This window comes from Oncorhynchus tshawytscha, linkage group LG05 (genome assembly GCF_018296145.1).
Source record: "Oncorhynchus tshawytscha isolate Ot180627B linkage group LG05, Otsh_v2.0, whole genome shotgun sequence".
Lineage (NCBI taxonomy): Eukaryota > Metazoa > Chordata > Actinopteri > Salmoniformes > Salmonidae > Oncorhynchus > Oncorhynchus tshawytscha.
Genome location: NC_056433.1, coordinates 60,551,472 through 60,572,103, shown reverse-complemented (window position 1 = coordinate 60,572,103; position 20,632 = coordinate 60,551,472). Strand labels below are relative to the sequence as shown.

The 20,632-nt window shown below is 43.7% G+C and overlaps 1 protein-coding gene across 8 annotated transcripts in view; it reads right to left on the bottom strand.

The window, feature by feature from the left end:
- The window catches only part of mcf2l2 (MCF.2 cell line derived transforming sequence-like 2), a 111,280-nt gene that overhangs the window by 81,017 nt on the left and 9,631 nt on the right, over nt 1–20,632 (bottom strand). For 7 of the 8 annotated variants that reach the window (XM_024421669.2, XM_024421667.2, XM_024421673.2 and 4 more), the window contains exons 2-3: nt 5,482–5,565; nt 1,803–1,917 (exon numbers count right to left, since the gene is read on the bottom strand). In XM_024421669.2, the coding sequence (XP_024277437.1) occupies nt 1,803–1,917; nt 5,482–5,565 (199 nt within the window). Of the gene's footprint in view, nt 1–1,802; nt 1,918–5,481; nt 5,566–11,331; nt 11,874–20,632 lie in introns of those variants that run through there. The other variant, XM_024421671.2, reaches the window with a different exon arrangement.

The following is a 20,632-nucleotide window of genomic DNA, read 5'->3' as shown; positions in this document are numbered from 1 at the left end:
AAACCACATCCCATACAGAGGGAAGGTAATGGTATTTAAAGTGCCTTCGGAAAGTATTCATACCCCTTGACTTTTTCCACATTTTGTTGTGTTACAACGTGGGATAAAAATTGATTTAAGATTTATCTTTTGTCATTTTTGTCACTGATCTACACAAAATATTCAGTCATGTCAAAGTTGAAGAAAATATATACAGTATATATTTTTTATGACAAATAAAATGCTAATATATCTTGATTGTGTTAGTTTTACCCCACTTTGGCAGCGATATCAGCTGTGAATCTTTTTGTGTAAGTCTGGAAGAGCTTTTCACACCTGGACTGTGCAATATTTGCCCATCATATTTGCCCATCACCAGCTGTCAAGTTGGTTGTTGATCATTGGTACATTTTCAAGTCTTGCCATAGACCTTCAAGTAGATTTAAGTCAAAACTGTAACTAGGCTACTCAGGAACATTAAATGTCTTCTTGGTGAGCAGCTCTTGTGTAGATTTGTCTTTTTTAGGTTAATGTCTTGTTGAAAGGTGAATTAGTCTCCCAGTGTCTTAACCAGGTTTTCCTCTTGGATTTTGCCTGTGCTTAGCTCCATTACGTTTATTTTTATCAGGAAAAACTCCCCAGTCCTTGCCTATTACCCACAATCTGATGCATCCACCACCATCCTTGAAAATATGAAGAGTGATACTCAGTGACGTGTTGTGTTGGATTTGCCCCAAACATAACACTTTGCCACATGTTTCGCTGTATTACTTTGGTGCCTTGTTACAAACAGGATGTATGTCTTGGAATATTTTTTATTCTGTACAGGCTTCCTTCTTTTCACTCTGTCGTTTATTATGGAGTAATTGGGTCGTTCCACAGTTTACCCATCTCAAGAGGTTCAATAAAAGTTGATGATTTCATTTGAAATCACCCATACATTCTCTTGAGACAGGGGAAATGGAAACTCGTTGTGTACAACAGGGAGGGGCAATTGAATGCTTCACAAAGACAATTCATTGTTAAAATGTTTCTAGCTTGTCTATCTATGGGTAACATGGTTCAAATAAAATCAAATTTTATTGGTCACATACACATAGTTAGCAGATATTAATGCGAGTTTAGCAAAATGCTTGTGCTTCTAGTTCCGACAGTGTAGTAATATCTAACAAGTAATCTAACAATTCAACAACAACTACCTAATACACACAAATCTAAGTAAAGGGATGGAAAAATAATATGTACATATAAATATATGGGTGAGCAATAGGCAAGATGCAATAGATGATATAGAATACAGTATACAGTGGGGCAAAAAAGTATTTAGTCAGCCACCAATTGTGCAAGTCCATGTTGCCCAGCAACAGCCCCAAAACATCACTGCTCTAGAGGAGATCTGCATGGAGGAATGGGCCAAAATACCAGCAACAGTGTGTGAAAACCTTTTGAAGATTTACAGAAAACGTTTGACCCCTGTCATTGCCAACAAAGGGTATATAACAAAGTATTGAGAAAAATACTTATTTTCCACCATAATTTGCAAATAAATTCATAAAAAATCCTACAATGTGATTTTCTGGATTTTTTTCTCTCATTTTGTCTGTCATAGTTGAAGTGTACCTATGATGAAAATTACAGGCCTCTCTCATCTTTTTAAGTGGGAGAACTTGCACAATTGGTGGCTGTATCAAATACACAGTAGCATTACAGTAAGCTTCTGTTCTCCACTGTGGGAAAATAATGTGCACCAGAATTGCAGAATTGATCTGAACTGCATAACCATGGGAGCATATTTATGGTTGTAGTGAAGCTGCATACTTTACCTGGGGATGCTAGTCAGATATGTGACAACATTCTGGAAGTCCTCGTCTAGGAGGTCGCCGAAGCCTGAGTATTCAGGGAAGGTGATGATGGGGGCGCCATCTTTCCCTCTTCCTCCTACACACATAGGGTTACATCAATAGATTGACAGAAATGTGTCCATTTTGTTACATTCATTAATTTACACCAGGCTTCTACAGTAAAATAAATATTTATTTGGATAAAAAACGACATTCTGCTGTTACAGATCTGATGGGTGACTTTATATCAATAGAAAAGTTATATTTCTATTAATCAACCACAAGGTGGTAACATTGAGCTGTCAGCACAAATTCGGATTTGATTATTTTTTGCCAAAAGTCATGATTGAATAAAAACTTATATGAAACTAAATAAGTTTGATGAGTGAAAATGTTGATATGACAATCTAAATGAAGAAATATGAGGAGAGATGTAAATTTCAAATAATCAAAATTGTCTCACTAAATCCTGAAACAAATGAAGCAATCAGAGGCAGCCATAATATAATCCATGATCATATATCTCTCCAATCAGAGATTTATCAGTCAAAGTGCATCACTATGAGAAAGCATAGTGGAACAGCAAGTCACCCTATATCTAAAGTGTTCCTCCTCACTCATCATCATGCCCCAGTGCCTGCATTCCTGAGTGGAGAATAGATTTTAGGGTGAATTCTCAACTTCAAAACAGTTCAGTTTGGTATGACAGAGGGGAACTGCTGCAAATTGTACCTCATCTGGCCGAGGCAGTCTGATTTTCTACTTGAGGCCCCACCCGAGTCTGGGCACTTACATTATTTGGACATACACTGTATTACTCTTATTCCGGAGGAGCACGTCAGGAAATGCTGCCTTTCATATTAGTGGTGAGGTAACTGTAGCTCTTTACTTTTACTGACTAACTTTTTCCCTTCCTAACTCCTCCTCTGCCTTCTTCTCTCTGTCTCTCAGTTCTAAAAATGTACTAACACTGACAAGCAAATCACATAGACAAGCATAACAGCCTCCTCCCAAACTCAGATGTCTTTGTGCTAAAAGCAGCGTGTAGTTTATTTCCTGTGCCATCTCGTCTGCCATCCATCCCACTGGGTGACAACTCATCTAGCCGTCCTCCCAGCCAGACACATCCAATTATTTACCTGCATATGGCAGAAAAATACACCACGGGGAATCCTCACATATGTCAGAGCTTCTGTTGCCTACCTCTCTCACTGACAACAGTACACAAGATAACAATCAGAGCTGTACAATACTGCCCTGTCTAGAAAGCTCAACTCAGCATCACCTCATCAGGTATAAGGTAAGTAGTGCAGAAATATAGGTGTGGAGGCAATACTGGAATAGCGTCAACAGCGAGGTGGCATTTGCTTGTAACCAGTGGCGTAAAGTACAGTAAAAACACTTTAAAGTACTACTTAAGTAGTTTTTTTGGGTAGCTGTACTTTACTTTACTTTACTATTTATAATTTTGACAACTTATACTTTTACTTCACTACATTCCTGAAGAAAATAATGTACTTTTTACACCATACATTTTCCCTGACACCCAAAAGTACTTGTTACATTTTTTATGCTTAGCAGAACAGAAAATTATTCAATTCACGTGCTTATCAAGAGAAAATCCCTGGTCATCCCTACTGCCTATGATCTGGCGGACTCACTAAACACACATGCTTTGTTTGTAAATTATGTATCAGTGTTGGAGTATGCCCTTGGCATACTTGTGCCATCTGGTTTGCTTTAATATTAAGAATTTGAAAGTATTCATACTTTTACATTTGATACTTAAGTATATTTTAGCAATTACATTTACTTTTGATACTTAAGTATATTTAAAACCAAATACTTTTAGACTTTTACGCAAGTAGTATTTTACTGGGTGACTTTCACTTTTACTTGAATAATTTTCAATTAAGGTATCTTTACTTTTACTCCAATATGACATTTGGGTACTTTTTCCACCACTGCCTGTGACTCTGTCAGGTATCAGCATCACAATATGGAGAAAAGGAATGGAGACGATGTTTTAAAACCGTACAAAACAACCCAAACTCAGTGACAGACCCACTGAGAATAAAAACAGGCTTGCTGTGTAGATAATTAAATATATTGTGCTTTTTCCACAGTAAAATGACATAACTTTGAAAGCTAGCTTTGCTGACCCAGGGTTTTTGGAGTCAGACACCAGCTTGGCAGGAGCGCAGCTGGCTGACCCTTGGTGGTTTGACATGGGTGGGAAGGAATGGAAACAATCCCTGTGGAGCCAGAGGCTGTGGCGTAGAGCTCCCGTCCAATCAACCTGGTCTCAGGGCAATTTGTTGGATTTGGTACGTAAATCCTTTACTCCATTTAATACGATATATTACGTTACGTTATATTACGTTACGTTACAATATGAATGGAATAGCGGTTCTACAATATCATACGAATTGGAGGACATATCGTGTACGTCTCACCCGGTCATACAATAGCTTAAGAATTGGATGATGTAACTTATCATAAAGGATGTATATTATTATCCGTCTTTCTCTGAAATCAAGTTGCTTGTTTCAACAAAGGAGAATGACTGGGATAATTTACATTGGTAGTTAGGAGAACTAACAACAAAGGTTAGGAGAATTTATGTAAAAGGTTAGGAAAACTACTAAAACGACAAAGGTTAGGAGAATTTACGTAGCAGTTAATGGGAAATGGGTCGAGGTTAGAATAAGGCTGAGCTAAAATGCTACAGTTGTTCCCGACGCGACTCGAACACCAACCTTTGGATTGCTAGAAGGTCGCGGTATACATCCACACATCTTCCCTGACCAACCTCCCTACTTTTGTTTCTGTCTAAAGTAACTAGACCATTAGTACATATCATATGCCTTGGAGGTGCTCAGAAATACGCATAGTATGTTTCGTGTAGTATGGCTCTGAGGCTAGGCTAGCCCAATAACTACCAACAACTCCTTCTGTTATCGGTCCAGCTTAGGTCCTGCACCTCTGTTCATGTCTCAGGTACTCTTCTATGTCTCTGGTAACTCAAAGGAATCTTCAGACTGAGGTGATCTGTGAGTATACGGACATTATTTAGTGGACTCAATATTCTCAAATACATGTTAATAATAATGTATAGTATGTATACAGTCATTGCTTCTGCATCCCAACTTAACTGAATGGAAAGAGTGGCCATTTTATCCACTCTGAACAAAGCTCATGAATATGGCCAGAGAGACAAAGACATCCTGGCAGGAAATGGTTCATGGTGTAATGTGATAATTCTGTTATTGTCCTGGAACAGACTATGGAGCAGACCAGACCTCTCTACTGTCTCAGACAGGAAGTGATTAAGAGGCAATCCTATCGATCAGTAGTTAAAAGGTTCAAGTCCGGTCACAACTCAATCATGTCTTAACGTCAACAATGGAAATGGCCTTGTAACTCATAACGGATATGACAAAATAATTTTTTCTGACCGTGATAAAAACGAATGAACAAACATTACATTGTGCTGTTCTGTATAACTGTAAAGTAGATATGATCACCTCTGACTAAAATGTGATTATTCTGTCATTCCCATATTTGCTCCTTCACAAAGGGAGAGGAACTCGAATATCTGCCCGCTCTTTGTGTGACGGAAGCAGGGATAAGGCGAGGAGACTGAGGCCTAGCTACGTACCCGAGAGCAGGGCAAACTGCCGATGCAGCTGCTCTATGATGTCGACAGCAAGCAGGGGCCTGATCTCCTGCTGCATGATCTCATCTGGGGAGGGAGAGGAAAACAACAGGGAGAACACCTCCAGTCAGCAATCACAATATCATAGGAATGTGTAGGAAAGAGAGCAGCATTAAACAACAGCGTACAATGTGTCCCCACAAATCAAGTCCTACGGCCATACACTGGCCCAGTCATCATCGGTGGACAACCCATCCACATGTCTGACAGGTCAGTATGACCTGTGGAAAGTGAGGCCAAGGCACGGCTCTGGACATTTCCACAAATAAAATAAAATCAAATGTTATTGGTCATGTACACATGGTTAGCAGATGTTAATGCGAGTGTAGCGAAATGCTTGTGCTTCTAGTTGTGATCATGCAGCAATATCTAACAAGTAATCTAATAATTTCACAACAACTACCTTTTACAGACAAGTGTAAAGGAATGAATAAGAATATGTACATATTAATATATGGATTAGCGATGGCCGAACGGCATAGGTAAGATGCACTAGATGGTCTAGAGTACCGTATATACATATGAGATGAATAACGTAGGGTATGTAAACATTATATAAAGTGGCATTGTTTAAAGTGACTAGTGATACATTTATTACATCCAATTTTTTATTGTTAAAGTGGATAGAGATTTGAGTCAGTATGTTGGCAGCAGCCACTCAATGTTAGTGATGGCTGTTTAAAAGTCTGATGGCCTTGAGATAGAAGCTGTTTTTCAGTCCCTCGGTCCCAGCTTTGATGCACCTGTACTGACCTCGCCTTCTGGATGATAGCGGGGTGAACAGGCAGTGGCTTGGGTGGTTGTTGTCCTTGATGATCTTGTTGGCCTTCCTGTGACATTGGGTACTGTAGGTGTCCTGGAGGGCAGGTAGTTTGCCCCCGGTGATGCGTTGTGCAGACCTCAGAGAGCTTTACGGTTGTGAGCGGAGCAGTACCAGGCGGTGATACAGCCCGACAGGATGCTCTCGATTGTGCATCTGTAAAAGAGTGTTTTCGGTGACAAGCAAAATTTCTTCAGCCTCCTGAGGTTCACCACGCTGTCTGTGTGGGTGGATCATTACAGTTTGTCCGTGATGTGTACGCCGAGGAACTTAAAACCTTACACCTTCTCCACTACTGTCCCGTCGATGTGGATAGGGGGGTGCTAGCTCTGCTGTTTCCTGAAGTCCACGATCATCTCCTTTGTTTTGTTGATGTTGAGTGTGAGGTTATTTTCCTGACACCACACTCCGAGGGCCCTCACCTCCTCCCTGTAGGCCGTCTCATCGTTGTTGGTAATCAAGCCTATTATTGTAGTGTCGTCTGCAAACTTGATGATTGAGTTGGAGGCATGCGTGGCCACGCAGTCATGGGTGAACAGGGAGGACAGGAGAGGACTTAGAACACACCCTTGTGGGGCCCCAGTGTTGAGGATCAGCGTGGTGGAAATGTTGTTTCCTACCCTGACCACCTGGGGGCATCCCATCAGAAAGCCCAGGACCCAGTTGCACAGGGTGGGGTCGAGACCCAGGGTCTCGAGCTTAGTGATGAGTTTGGAGGGTACTATGGTGTTAAATGCTGAGCTGTAGTCGATGAACAGCATTCTTACATAGGTATTCCTCTTGTCCAGATGGGTTAGGGCAGTGTGCAGTGTGATTGCGATTGCGTCGTCTGTGGACCTATTGGGGCGCTAAGCAAATTGGAGTTGGTCTAGGGTGTCAGGTAGGGTGGAGGTGATATGATCCTTGACTAGTCTCTCAAAGCACAGTGTCTGTTCTCTTGCAACAGTAGTCTCCATGTCTACCGCTGCCCCTCGCAGTTAATACCTTTAGCTGTGAACGCAGATCTTTGTGTACGTTCATTCATTTTTCCATTACAAGCTTCTGTAGCTCCTGTATCCCTCCTTTCAGACATATGTTTCTTTCATTGTGTTGTTCTTGGAAGAGTCAGTAGCCATTCTGGATGCTTGAAGGGGAGGGGAGGGTTAATGAAGCTTCATCACTCTCTGCCTTAATACTTTGGTATCACCCTGAAGCACACTGCAGCTAGCTTTCCACTGTGAACAAAACACCCTCTGTCTGGCCACGGTATAAAGGAGTGCATTACAACAGACTACACTTTATCAAAGACTGAGCGAGCTTTGAGTGGGTCTTGCAGCCAGGGCTATAGATAGCACAGAGAGCCTCACAGAAGCATGTTTCTACTGTATGGAAGTTGGAAGCTGTAGTGTTGTCATGGTACCAGCAACTTCAAGTCTCCACAGGGATTTGGTCCATTGTTTGGTATCAAGGCCAAATTACATTGACAGTATTATTCTTAGCATGTTACCTCATTTACATATATTTCCACGGCTCCTTTTACGACAATATACTAAAACGTGTGCATCACAGTACATTTGCACACAAACCTGCACGCATGCACGCGCACACACATACACACATACATCCTCCCTCAGCAGAGTGGTGGCGAGAGGAAGGAGGATCTGCGTCTGGGAGCATGTTAACACGCTAGCTCCAGATCTTATCATCCTGCTGCAGGAATCCCAGCCCCAGACATGTAAGTAAATCACAAAGCCAGGTCTCATAATGGCCTCTGCAGGCTTCAGAGAAAGGTCACAGCATTCACTTCTAGAGGAACAGCATGCAGAGCACAAAGACACAACCCACCCTCCTGCCTCCATCCTGCCAGCTACAGGCTCTGGAAGGAATTAGCACTCCAAGAACAGATACATAAAAAATATGACATAATACTGAATTTAATTGTTTTTTTTTAAACAGCAAGATCACAAAACAAGATCACAATGGTCAGCCCTGTTCTTTGGCATCGCAGAGCAAACAATGGAAAAATGCATGATCAAATTCTATTGACTAAATACCAAAAAGCATTATTGTATACAGTAATAAAAAACAGCACAACAACACATTGATTCTAGTTACTGGAATGCTATTAGTTGTATGCTATTGTGCTCTGACCAGAAGAAAGTCCAGTTCTTCCAGGTTTCCTATATCACGTGGTGAGGGAAAACTCCTGGGCCTAGTCAGTCATATGTTTAGTCTGGTGGGTGTGTTGATTCTGTGGCAGGTTGTGTCAGCAACATGTGGAGACACCATGGATTAATGCCATGGCAACACAGAGGGGCACCGTCCTCTGCTCTCCACACACCTCATCAAACCTCATCCCAGTGTCCACCTTGTCCTAGGCTGCCTTCAGCCTTCTGCTCCAATTCATCAGGTTTAATGAGCAGAAACACACACATTCACTCTCAGCCACAGTCACACATCTACTGGAAATGAGGACTTTAAGTACATACCGTATTTCCCCTAAACTAAGCTGTGTGGTATACTGTATGTATTATTGTGATGTGTCGTTAATAGGGCACATTAAATATTGTCACAGGCACAAGGTTCAAAGTGCAATGCAATATTGTAAGATATGGACCTACAGTTGAAGTCAGAAGTTTACATACATGCATACACCTTAGCCAAATACATTTAAACTCAGTTTTTCACAATTCCTGACATTTAATCCTAGTAAAAATGGATAGGATAACCACTTTATTTTAAGAATGAGAAATGTCAGAATAATAGTAGAGAGAATTATTTATTTCAGCTTTTATTTCTTTCATCACATTCCCAGTGGGTCAGAAGTTAACATACACTCAATTAGTATTTGGTAGCTTTGCCTTTAAATTGTTTAACTTGGGTCAAACCTTCAACAAACTTCCCACAATAAGTTGAGTGAATTTTGGCCCATTCCTCCTGACAGAGCTGATGTAACTGAGTCAGGTTTGTAGGCCTCCTTGCTCGCACATGCTTTTTTAGTTCTGTCCACAAATTATCTATAGGACTGAGTTCAGGGCTCTGTGATGGCCACTCCAATACCTTGACTTTGTTGTCCTTAAGCCATTTTGCCACAACTTTGGAAGTATGCTTGGGGTCATTGTCCATTTGGTAGACCATTTGCGACCAAGCTTCAACTTCCTGACTGATGTCTTGAGATGTTGCTTCAATATATCCACATAATGTTTCTTCCTCATGATGCCATCTATTTTGTGAAGTACATCAGTCCCTCCTGCAGCAAAGCAACTCCACAACATGATGCTGCCACCCCCGTGCTTCACGGTTGGGATGGCGTTCTTCGGCTTGCAAGCCTCCCCCTTTTTCCTCCAAACATAACAATGGTCATTATGGCCAAACAGTTCCATTTTTGTTTCGTCAGTCCAGAGGGCATTTCTCCAAAAACTACGATCTTTGTCCCCATGTGCAGTTGCAAACCGTAGTCTGGCTTTTTTATGGCGGTTTTGGAGCAGTGGCTTCTTCCTTGCTGAGCTGTCTTTCAGGTTATGTTGATATAGGACTCGTTTTACTGTGGTTAAAGATACTTTTGTACCTGTTTCCTCCAGCTTTTTCACAAGGTCCTTTGCTGTTGTTCTGGGATTGATTTGCACTTTTCGCACCAAAGTACCTTCATCTCTTTGAGACAGAACGCGTCTCCTTCCTGAGCGCTATGACGGCTGTGTTGTCCCATACTATCGTACTATTGTTTGTACAGATGAACGTGGTGCCTTCAGGCGTTTGGAAATTGCTCCCAACGATGAACCAGACTTGTGGAGGTCTACAATTCTTTTTCTGAGGTCTTGGCTGATTTCTTTTGATTTTCCCATGATGTCAAGCAAAGAGGCACTGAGTTTGAAGGTAGGCCTTGAAAACATCCACAGGTACACCTCCAATTGACTCAAATCATGTCAATTAGCCTATCAGAAGCATCTAAAGCCATGACATCATTTTCTGGAATTTTCCAAGCTGTTTAAAGGCACTGTCAACTTAGTGTGTGTACATTTCTGACCCACTGGAATTGTGATACAGTGAATTATAAGTGAAATAATCTGTCTTTAAACAATTGTTGGAAAAATTACTTGTGTCATGCACAAAGCAGATGTCCTAACCGACTTGCCAAAACTATAGTTTGTTAACAAGAAATTTGTGGAGTGGTTGAAAAACGAGTTTTAATGACTCCAACCTAAGTGTATGTAAACTTCCGACTTCAACTGTATTTGACTGACAACAATAAAGCTATAACTACCCTAACATTTTAGGATTCCCTTCGTAGAGTTGTACTGTATGCTTGGTGCAGATCAGTGCACCAGTTTCTCTCTCTGGAAAGTGCATAATTTCTTCAAATACATTTTTTACATTAGCTCACCTCAATAACCTAAATGGAGTCCAACCAACCAGGTGCTTTACCTTTTATTCATTAGCTATGGTGAATATTAAGATAACGTGCGAGGTTGAGAATTCCCTAAATCAAGTTTCCTACTTCACTTTACCCTACTTTCCCTCTAAATTGATTTATACAAAGGCTAAAAAATGCATCATTGCTTAGCCTACTAATTAACAACAAGGCTGTTACGAAATAATGAGTAGAGGACAGGATACCAAACACAAAGCAATTGCAACACATGCTATATATTTGTAGCCTACATAAAGGTATATAACGCAACAATCTAATTTTCACACAGCCGGCAGCCATCAGAAAGTCACAAAATCCCGAAGCACAGTTGCATCTCCCCCACAGACAACTGCAAAACAATTGAGCCGTTTTGTCCCTGAGCATTAGCTATGGACAGACAGGCAAGAGTCCCTTGAGCTCCTCAGAAGACACTTGAGAATTTATCAACATCTTGGTATTCTGTTGTAATGGAAATAAAGTCTAGGACCCAGGCCAGTGACAACAAATGTGTCTCTCTGTTTGGCATGTAAACACCCTATAGCTCCCGACAGAGAGCCAGCGAGCGAGGAGAGTATCAATACCTTACCTATGACATGTCTAGTTCTCTTCATCATAGCGCCACGATAGTCGGGTGTGAAGAGAGAGAAGTCACTAATCCAGGCGGCAGAGGTAAATGACACCAGTAGAACTTAGTCCAGACTTGCTTTTCTACCATTATCATCCCTTTCTTCTCTTCAGACTTCCTGAGTAACGACACAGACAGACAGACACACACACACACACCCCTACACTCCCTCCCCCCATTTACACACACCCAGCTCTTACAGAGCCTTGGCAGCAAAGGAGTTTTTTCTAAGGAAGCAGTGCGTCTGAGTCTTTTGTCACTTTTTCCAGCCCTAGCTGCTTCTCACAGCTCCAGTCTAACCTCTCACAAGGCTCTCTCAGAACATAGCAACCACACAAGCAACCTATCAGGAAATCAGGGAGGAAGGAGGGAGATCATAAACACACTGCTTACTGCCTCTTTAAGTGGGGGGCAGCCCCAAACATTTAACTACATACTTCTGAAAGAATGAAGAGAGAGAGAGAGAGCGAGAAGATCCCTGCAGCATCATCCCTCTTCATTAAAGTCACACGCTTATCGTGCACCCCTCTCTAATCTGACTCTGTCTTTCTCTGTCCTTTCTGTGGTTGACTGAACATGACACCCCCCCGCCCTGCCCCTCCCTCCCTCCTCTGAGTCCTCCCCCCTGTCAGAGCAGCTGGCTGGGAGTACAGGGGTGTTTATGGTCCTAGAGGAAGCATGTCCCAAAACCCCGGTGGCAGCTACTGAGGCATTGTATGTTAAATAAGCAGCTTCCCTTCCCATTGGATTCCAAAATAGTGAGATTCACTGAAACATGTCCAGTTTGCCAGGTGAAATGTGTTACAACGGTCTCAAAAAGGTCAAAGGACAACTTGAAAAATATTCTCTTTTGTAAATCCGATGAAACGTTTTATGTCCCTTAATTTAATATACAATTTGAGGGCACATTATATCATTTACAAAACACATGTCCATAAAATCTGAATCCATGTCATGGTTTATACTTAAAACCCCACCATTGATTGTGTAAACAAGCTTTCTCCCCACCCAAGGAGAGCAGCTTATCGTAACTAAGAGAGCTTGTTAGGAGACGAGGCCCCCTGCATGACAGGGGGTAAGAGAATGCACCAGTAGATCTGCTATAATGGGATAATTAGCTGTGTGTCTAATAATTTGGAGGGTCAACAGCAATCTACAGCAGGGAGATCAGCTGTGTCTGAACGGGTAGACGGGTTGCTGTGTCTGCCCTGTCGACCTGCCTGAGCCACCATGGATCTCACACACACAGTGTTACAGGGTTACGTAAGAGACAAAGTGCAAATCAATGTTGATGACAACATTTCAGGGGTGTTCTCTTCCAAACGAAAGACACAAGTCACAGATACACTCTAGATTCTTATGTGAAAAACAAAGCCTACAATCTCCACCACATACAGCCTAAATGCCACGCACTCATCACACTTTCTCTACACACTTTCCTTGTAGAATATGAACCCCTTAGTTGGCAAATTGAGCCCTGGGGTGAGAAGTTCATCCCTTTAACAAAACCTGTCCTCCAGGAGAGGACAGTTATAGGCTGGATAGGGTGGCAGGTAGCCTAGCGATTAAGAACGTTGGGCCAGTAACCGAAAATACGCTAGTTTGAATAACCAAGCCGACAAGGTGAAAAATCTGGCGATGTGTCCTTGAGCAAGGCACTTAACCCTAATTGCTCCTGTAAGTCGCTCTGGATAAGAGCATCTTTTAAATTACTAAAATATCAATGTTACATGAGGAGCCTTCCAAATGAGCAACTTAAAGCAGAGGACTATTTAACAAAAAGCATCAGGGACCACAGCACTGTTTTTCGAGCTCCCCTGACATTAACATGTGACTCTAAAGACACCCAGCCAACCAGGCCTGAGCATCCCTGTTACGTCCGTCGTTAAATGAAGACCAAGGTGCAGCGTGGTAGGCGTACATTATCTTTAATTATAAATGTTCCACCAAAAAACAATAAACAACTCAACGAACGTAAAGCTAGGAGTGCAACACATGCAACAAACAAAGACAAGATCCCACAACAGAAGGTGGGAAAGAGGGCTGCCTAAGTATGATCCTCAATCAGAGACAACGATAGACAGCTGCCTCTGATTGGGAACCATACTCGGCCAACAAAGAAATATAAACATAGATTTCCACCCTAGTCACACCCTGACCTACCAAATAAAGAATTTAAAGGATCTCTAAGGTCAGGGCGTAACAGTACCTCCCCCCAAAGGTGCGGAGTCCCGGCCGCAAACCTGAACCTATATGGGAGGGTCCGGGTGGGCATCTACCTTCGGTGGCGGCTCCGGTTCGGGACGTAGCCCCGCTCCCTACGCTGATCCCTCCGCTTCTGTGGAACCGGACCGTGGATCGTCGCCGGAGGCTCCGGGCCGTGGATTATCACTGGAGGCTTCGTGCCATGGATCATTACTACAGGCTCCGAGCCATGGATCATCACTGGAGGCTTCGTACCATGGATCATCACTACAGGCTCCGGGCCATGGATCATCACTGGAGGCTTCGTACGTGGAGCCGGAACAGGTCTCACCGGACTGAGGAGACGTACTGGAAGCCTGGTGCGTGGAGCTGCCACAGGGCTTACCAGGCTGGGGAGACATACTGGAGGCCTGGTACGTGGAACCGGAACAGGTCTCACCGGACTGGGGAGATGCACTGGAAGCCTGGTGCGTGGAGCAGGCACCGGAGACACTGGGCCATGGAGGAGCACTGGCGGTCTCGAGCATAGAGCTGGCACAACCCGTCCTGGCTGGATGCCAACTTCTGCCCGGGAAATGCGGGGCGCTGGCACAGAGCGCACTGGCCTGGAGACTGGAGACACCGTGCGCATCACCGGATAACACGGTGCCTGACCAGTCACACACTCCCCACGGTAAGCACGGGGAGTTGTCTCAGGTCTGAACCCTGACTGCGCCAATCTCCCCATGTGCTCACCCCAAAACATTTTTTGGGGCTGCCTCTCGTGCTTGCTTTGTTGAGGTGTCTCCTCGTATCGTCGCCGTTCCGCTTTCGCTGCCTCTATCTCCTGCTTCGGACGGCGATACTCCCCGGCCCTTGTCCAGTGTCCTGCTCCCTCCAGGATTTCCTCCCAGGTCCAGTCCTCCTGACCACACTGCTTGGTCCATTGGTGGTGGGATCTTCTGTTATGTCCGTCGTTAAATGAAGACCAAGGTGCTGCGTGGTAGGCGTACATTATCTTTAATTATAAATGCTCCACCAAAAAACAATAAACAACTCAACGAACGTAAAGCTAGGAGTGCAACACATGCAACACAAACAAAGACAAGATCCCACAACAGAAGGTGGGAAAAAGGGCTGCCTAAGCATGATCCCCAATCAGAGACAACGATAGACAGCTGCCTCTGATTGGGAACCATACTCGGCCAACAAAGAAATATAAACATAGATTTCCCACCCTAGTCCCACCCTGACCTAGCAAATAGAGAATTTAAATGATCTCTAAGGTCAGGGCGTGACAATTCCATAATGTTCCTTATCCAGTTGGATCCCTGCTACAAGACCTACACCCACACAGAGACACACACGTGCGCGCAAACACATACAGGTGTGTCCATGTGGAGTAATACGTTTCTCAAAATCCACATTTAACACAGAAGCCCAATCAAATTACACACAAAGTATTTTATAAAAATAGTCCAGCCTTGTGATTTTAATGTAATTTTATAGTGGTTGAAACAGCCTCTCCAGAACAAAAGTTCTGTCTTAACTAATGGGACATAAGAAGCTGTGACCAACACTCCATGCTGAGCGGAGCAGGAGCCCATAAAACAGAGTGAGGTAGTGTTTTTGGAAGAACTAGGCCAACCAAGCATCTCTCCACCACCACCCTCCATAAGCCCAGTGGGGGAAGAGAAGCCCTGGCGCTCATTCTGACATACACACAATGGTGTAAGCTAATAGCACAGGGAGAATACGAAACCGCTAATATTTCTCTCTCTCTAAGAACATCATCAAATAGAACATCAAATAGAACATCAAATATCATCTTTGATACAATATGTGGTAAGTACTCTCTATCATTGAGTATTCAAACTACCTAACATCATGTAGTTGGTAGAATTGATTGTGTTCATATACAGAAATCCTCCCTGTACTCCATTTGACTTATACATCAAATGAAATGTTATTTGTCACATGCGCAGAGTACAACAGGTGTACCGTGAAATGCTTATGGGCCCTTTCCCAACAACGCAGAGTCAAAAGGTAAGACAAATTAGCAAAAAAACAAAACAGGAAACAGTAACACAAAATAACGAGACTATGTACAAGGAGTACCGGTATCAAGTCACCTGTACATACAGTTTACAATAATATGGCATCGCCAGGGTCCTAGATCTACAAACACTCCTGATGTAATCTCCTTCAATATTGTTGGAGAGGAAGTTTGGATATAGCAGTTATTTTGGTTCGGAATTCCAGATACGTCCAAAAGAGCACGTTTCCCATTGACACTCAGGAAAAGGGCAGCCGTGCAAGAAAACAATAAAAGGATGTGTCAGAAAGGTCCATTTATCTCCCAATAACAAACCTCACCTAGTGGTGAATATCAAATGAAAGCGAAGCCAACACTGCCTCCAAAACCAACACTAGATTGAAGAGATGTCATAACATGGAAGGCTACAGTACATATAGAGCTACCATAGGAAAATAAAACCATGTATGTTGCCAGGTATGTTCCTGACAGTATGTTCCTAGGAGGCAAAGGGAGAGGCGGGCATGGGGGCCAGACCAAACCAAAGGTATGTTGTCATGAGGGTTTGATTACAAGGGGCAAGGTTTTGGGAGACAATGGGAGTCTGGTTGTGTTTGAGCCCTTTGAAAGTTGAATGATCCCCAGCTGTGTAATAATCTGGACTTCAGGTGGAGAGAATACCAACCAACCTAATGGAAAGATAGGGCTGAAAATAGGGACTTTGATCATACATTTTAAGCCAACATTCATATGGTAACTTGTCCTAGGAACAGAACTAATGGATGTCATTATGGTGCTAAGAGCTGAAAGGATATCAAAGGAAGTTATGTCAAGGCCATGTGACGGTCATTATGGTTTCAGTCATACATTCAGGACATTAAGATGGATTCCCCATTCTCCTATTAACAATCAGATACTTCTTGGAATTTCCGCCCTGGCAGTTACAGAAATTGCTGTTGGCTTTTACTTTGTTTAGACTAAATATAATTTTAGCAGAAAGACCTTTAGATCCAGACAGTCCAGGAACAACAAAAAGGGAAACAGATCCTCACTTGAATGTACCAAAACAATTTCATTACATTTCATTCTTTAAATCCACATACAGTGCATTTCCGAAAGTATTCAGACCCCTTGATTTTTTCCACATTTTGTTATGTTACAGCCATATTCTAAAATGGATTTAATTTGTTAAAATCCTGAGCAATCGACACACAATACCCCATAATGACAAAGAGAAATTCAGAAATACCTTATTTACATAAGTATACAGACCCTTTGCTATGAGACTCAAAATTGATCTCAGGTGCATCCTGTTTCCATGAATTATCCTTGAGATGTTTCTACAACTTGATTGGGGTCCAGCTGTGGTAAATTCAATTGATTGGACATGACTTGGAAAGGCACACACCTGTCTATAAGGTCCCACAGTTGACAGTGCATGTCAGAGCAAAAACCAATCCATGAGGTCGAAGGAATTGTTGGTAAGGGTACCAAAACATTTCTGCAGCATTGAAGATCTCCTAGAACACAGTGGCCTCCATCATTCGAAATGGAATAAGTTTGGAACCACCAAGACTCTTCCCAGAGTTGGCCGCCCAGCCAAACTGAGCAATCGGGGGAGAAGGGCCTTGGTCAGGGAGGTGACCAAGAACCTAATGGTCACTCTGACAGAGCTTTAGAGTTCCGTTGTGGAGATGGGAGAACCTTCCAGAAGGACAATCATCTCTGCAGCCTCCATCTATAACAACACAGGGAGAGACCCAGATACGGACACCGGAGGCAGATAGTTTGAGTCTCTGATATTTATTGAAAAACAAGGTGCAGGCAAGAGGCAGGTCGAGGACAGTCAGAAGTTCATAAACCAGGTCTAGAAGGTACAGGGCGGCAGGCAGGCTCGGGGTCAGGGCAGGTTGAATGGTCAGGCAGGCAGGTATAGTGTCTGGGCAGGTTGAATGGTCAGGCAGGCAGGTACTGTGTCAGGGCAGGTTGAATGGTCAGGCAGGCAGGTACAGTGTCAGGGCAGGCTGAATGGTCAGGCAGGCAGGCAGGTACAGTGTCAGGGCAAGCTGAATGGTCAGGCAGGCAGGTACAGTGTCAGGGCAGGCTGAATGGTCAGGCAGGCAGGTTCAGTGTCAGGGCAGGCTGAATGGTCAGGCAGGCAGGTACAGTGTCAGGGCAGGTTGAATGGTCAGGCAGGCAGATACAGTGTCAGGGCAGGCTGAATGGTCAGGCAGGCAGGTACAGTGTCAGGGCAGGCTGAATGGTCAGGCAGGCAGGTACAGTGTCAGGGCAGGCTGAATGGTCAGGCAGGCAGGTACAGTGTCAGGGCAGGCTGAATGGTCAGGCAGGCAGGTACAGTGTCAGGGCAGGCTGAATGGTCAGGCAGGCAGGTACAGTGTCAGGGCAGGTTGAATGGTCAGGCAGGCAGGCACAGTGTCAGGGCAGGTTGAATGGTCAGGCAGGCAGGCACAGTGTCAGGGCAGGCTGAATGGTCAGGCAGGCAGGTACAGTGTCAGGGCAGGCAGAATGGTCAGGCAGGCAGGTACTGTGTCAGGGCAGGCTGAATGGTCAGGCAGGCAGGTACAGTGTCAGGGCAGGCAAATAGTCAGAACCTGGAGGACTAGGAAAACAGAGACTATCAAAAACACGCTAGTTGACTTGACAAGACGAACTGGCGACAGACAGAAGACACCGGGATAAAAACATAGGGAATAATGGGACCGAATGGGAGACACCTGGTCGGGGGTGGAGACAAACACAAGACAGGTGAAACAGATCAGGGTGTGACACCACCAATCAGGCCTTATGGTAGAGTGGCCAGACGGAAGCCACTCCTCAGTAAAAGGCACATGACAGCCCGCTTGGAGTTTGCCAAAAGGCACCTAACGACTCTCAGACTATGAGAAACAAGATTCTCTGGTCTGATGAAACCAAGATTGAACTCTTTGGCCTGAATGCCAAGCATCACGTCTGGAGGAAACCTGGCACCATCTCTACGTTGAAGCATGGTGGTGGCAGCATCATGCTGTGGGGATGTTTTTCAGCAGGAGGGACTGGGAGACTAGTCAGGATCACGGGAATGATGAACAGAGCAAAGTACAGAGAGATCCTTGATGAAAACCTGCTCCAGTTCTCAGGACCTCAGACTGGGATGAAGGTTCATCTTCCAACAGGACAGTGACCCCAAGCACACAGCCAAGACAATGCAGAAGTGGCTTCAGGACAAGTCTCTGAATGTCCTTGAGTGGCCCAGCTAGAGCCCGGACTTGAACCCAATCTAACATCTCTGGAGAGACCTGAAAATAGCTGTGCAGCGATGGTCCCCATCCAACCTCACAGAGCTTGAAAGGATCTGCAGAGAAGAATGGGACAAACTCCCCAAATACAGGTGTGCCAAGCTTGTAGCGTCATTCCCAAGAAGACTCAAGGCTGTCATCTCTGCCAAAGGTTCTTCAACAAAGTACTGAGTAAAGGGTCAGAATACTTATGTACATGTGATATTTCCGTAAACATTTCTAAAAACCAGTGTTTGCTTTGTCATTATGGGGTATTGTGTGTAGATAGATTAGGGGAAAAAACAAATGAATTAATTTTAGAATAACGCTTTAATGTAACAAAATGTTGAAAAAGTCAAGGGGTCTGAATACTTTTAGAATGCACTGTATTTTCAAGGCTCAGCAGCTAATTGTACACTATATGGAGAAGTGACTGTTTGACAAATGCTGTACATTCCATTCTCAGGATAATCACACATAAGAGAGGGTGCATGTCTACACATTATGTGTCAGAGTGAGTAGGCTGAGCATGCATGCACATACATAGACACACACACATACACACACACACACACAATATAAAAAGACAGGCACGGAGGGTTTGTGGGACCTTGTAAGGTTTTACATAAACTGCTATCAACGGCTTCTGGGTAGGTTATTTTGTGACATCATTCAACTTTGAGGCATACTGCCAGCTAGTCTTTTTCCACACATTTAAAACAGTCAGACAGGACAGCTTTATCCAACCATAGACACACGCTGATTCAGATTTCGGAATAAAAACCTGGAGCTATTTTTTCTGCTGTCATTGCCACTTCTCCACAGAAGGAAACCATCGAAATGGTGCATGCTTGCATGTTATAAGACATGTCTACTCAGTATTCTTTCAAAGGTGGTTGTGATGTGGAGCTTTTCTATCCTGTACAATGAAAGCCATTTGACATGCAGATCGGAAAGCAACCTGGCATACACTATCTGAGAAGGTGACAACTGCCTATTCATAAATGCATCAGTCTAATATTAGAAGGAAAGTCACACCACAGATAGCAGCTGCAGAATAATGAAAATTCACCAAAGCATTAACATATAGTAGGGCCTTAGCAGATCTACATCAATCATCTACCTGACAGATCCCCACTTGTCTTTTCTTAATAGCACTGACTTCGCTGATAACTACTTTATTGAAGTAAAATGTTCTTACTACAACTGTGATATGTGGTTGTCTCGTCTAGCTATCTTAAGATGAATGCACTGCACTAAGGATAAGAGTGTCTCCTAAATGACTCAAATAAAACGTCAAATGGCAGGTGGATGAAGCGAGGGAGAGGAACTGAGGAGGAGGGTGAGAGGGTAGAGAGGGAGGACATACTTCTGGCTGACTCGTGTGTCACCCGCACGCTGGACACTGCGAAGGGATGGTCTGGTACCGCGGAGAGCCGTCCATCATCCCACCACAGCAGAGCATCTAAATATCTGCACCAGTCATCTCTAATATAGAGTCTGAGTGTGTGTGTGTGTGTGTGTGTGTGTGTGTTTGTATGCAAGAGGTGGCTTTCCTGCACAGCAGCCTGTGTAGTTCCTTCCTACTCAGTGCCTAGTATAGCCAAGGTCAGCCCAGACTTCAGCTCAGGGAGACAGTAGGGAGACAGGGACAGACAGAACTCTGAGTGGCTACCAGATTGTCACTCTCCTCCCAGGCTTAGAGCTCCTGAATCCCCCCCGGTCTGCTATTCATGTCCCCTGGACACTCTTCTCTTACAGTGCCTTG